The sequence below is a fragment of the Prunus mume genome, linkage group LG2, assembly GCF_029339155.1.
Source record: "Prunus mume cultivar Tortuosa linkage group LG2, ASM2933915v1, whole genome shotgun sequence".
NCBI classification, from domain to species: Eukaryota; Viridiplantae; Streptophyta; class Magnoliopsida; order Rosales; family Rosaceae; genus Prunus; species Prunus mume.
This window is the reverse complement of record NC_142699.1, coordinates 26,700,836-26,703,487: the sequence shown is the minus strand read 5'-3', so window position 1 is coordinate 26,703,487 and position 2,652 is coordinate 26,700,836. Positions and strand designations below refer to the sequence as shown.

At 38.2% G+C, this 2,652-nt stretch overlaps 1 protein-coding gene across 1 annotated transcript; it reads left to right on the top strand.

The window, feature by feature from the left end:
- Nucleotides 1-1,354: 1,354 nt before the first annotated feature.
- Nucleotides 1,355-2,652, top strand: LOC103324005 (Leucine-rich repeat (LRR) family protein). The gene has a single exon (XM_008226040.2). The coding sequence runs from the start codon at nucleotides 1,365-1,367 to the stop codon at nucleotides 2,502-2,504; it is 1,140 nt and encodes a 379-aa protein (XP_008224262.2). The 5' UTR covers nucleotides 1,355-1,364; the 3' UTR covers nucleotides 2,505-2,652.

Sequence of the window (2,652 nt, the reverse complement as noted above, 5' to 3'; positions counted from 1 at the left end):
AGATTATCGTTTGTATAAAAAGATAATAATAAATGGGTCATGGTCGGATTTCTTTTTCTTACCAAGAAAACAAATTCTTAAGTTTCAGTTCATGCAAAGGAAAATGTAAACTACTTATGTAACGAGAGTTCAGGGTTTAGGGTCCGAAGTCTAGTCCAAAATCCAAATTCATATTTAGGATTAAGCGTTCAACGCACACAACTCTCTCCATGAATTTATAATTCTCACCTTGAATTCTTAAGCAAAATGCTTTAGCAATATGAAATTTCAAATTTCATCTTCACCCGAATTCCACTCCACTTTTCCTCATTCATTTACAGCCATTTCATATTTAAGATAAGGCTGAGGTTGCTGAGCTAGTATTATTATTATTATTATCATCTTTTATAGTTGATAGATTCAATAAAATGACTTCAGTATTGTTACATTCTAACTCCTCTGAGTGCTGCTGTCTTTCCCTCTCTTTCCTTTATATTTTTCTAACAATTGATTCGAAAATGATATACTAATACAAGTATGATCCTATTTTTTGCTAACTTATTGTAGGTTGAGGTGGTTAATTAGGGCATCAGATTGGGCTATAGCTTTATGGTCGGCTTTTTTTATTTGGATTTGGACTTTTCAATCATTGTTTGCTTAATACAGATTTTGGTTTGTGTGTTGGTATTTGACTTGGATTATCTATCCCTCTCCTCAACAAGTTTCCACTTGCAAGTTGGGGTAACGAAAATATCACAAGCAAATCCAATCCCAAAAGAAAAGAATATGAAAACGAAGCATGCTTGAATGGACTTCGCAAACCTACACACACTTTCTCTTCCTTTAAATCTACCTGCTCTGCCGTGTGTGTGACTTTGATATCTGCCTCCTCAAGGCTTTACACAGACATAGTCTTTGTTTTAGCAATCCAGTCCACTGTCTGAGTATATCAGTAAAATATAGACCTTTGAAAAACTGCAAATATATATATATATATATATATATATCTTAATCTGTTGAACAATTCTCCACGTACTTTTGAGCAAACATATTAATTTTAAAGACGGGCTGGTAAAAAAACGTGTGTTTGGTAGCATCTGTTGCCAATTTCATGCCAACCCTCTTCTTTAGACTCTCTACAAGAAACAAAATTAACATCTCCATCCTTTGCCATGCATATGCCAGTGCATTGCATAAATTGATAGAACATTCTTGTTACCTACTAATTGACCAATTGTAAGTCAATTAATCCAAATTCAAAAAGCCCTTCTGTGCTACCTACCTAGAGTGTGATACAAGTCAAGACTACTTCTCAAAATCCATATGTATAAACTTCAATCCCTATCCTTGAACATCACACAACAGATAAGGACATTTCTGTGGCTATGCTCTCAAAAATGAAAAACCCAAGTCTCACTTTGTCCCTCGGTGTCATCTTCTCTATCATCTTCCTCTTCAAACCCTCTCACCAAGTCTCCAACCCTAGACTTCTACAGGCTTACACAGCACTCCAAGCATGGAAACATGTCATCACCTCTGACCCCAACAACTTCACTGCCAATTGGTGCGGCCTGCAAGTTTGCAACTACACCGGAGTCTACTGTGCACCAGCCCTGGATGACCCTCACACCATCACAGTGGCTGGCATAGACCTAAACCATGCCAACATAGCCGGTTCAATGCCGGAAGAACTTGGCCTCTTAACTGATCTAGCCATTTTCCACATCAACTCTAACCGCTTCTGCGGCACCATTCCTTATAGCTTTCGTTACCTTCGCCTTCTTCACGAATTGGATATCAGTAACAACCAATTCTCAGGCCAATTTCCTTCATTTGTTCTTTACATTAATTCACTCAAATACTTGGACATCAGATACAACAATTTTCATGGTGAAGTTCCCTCTGCCCTTTTCAATTTAAAACTTGATGCATTGTTCCTTAACAATAACAGGTTTCAATTTTCATTGCCTCAAAACATTGGCAACTCCTCACTCTCTGTGATTGTCTTGGCAAATAATGACCTCAAGGGTTGCATTCCTTCAAGCTTGGCGAATTTGAAGGACACATTGAACGAAGTTATACTCATAAACAGTGGACTAAAAGGGTGTCTGCCGTCAAATTTAGGGTTGTTGGACAAAGTGAGAGTGTTTGATATAAGCCAGAATAAGCTGGTGGGTGCATTGCCTGAATCTATGGGTGGGATGAAGAATTTGGAGCAGCTAAATGTGGCACATAACAAATTGTCAGGGGAGGTTCCTGCTAGCATATGCTTGTTGCCTAAGTTGGAGAACTTCACATACTCATATAACTATTTCTGTGGTGAACCACCAATATGCATCAAGTTGCCAGAACAAGATGATAGGAAGAATTGTATTGCATATAGGCCATTGCAGCGATCCCCGCAGGAATGTGCCACATTTTATGCCCATTTGGTCAATTGTGATGCCTTTGGGTGCACACCAAGAAGTCCACCGCCACCCTCGCCGCTTCCACCTCCGCCTCATGTGGCATCTCATTATCCATGATCAACCGAGAATTACGATTTTTTTCTTTAATCTGTGTCCTTGTTGAAATTATATTTGAGGGCTTATTGTAAATCCAAAAAAAAATATTTCAATCAATTTGCTCTTTTGACTCTCTTGTTATATGAAATTTGACACACGACTTGTTCTA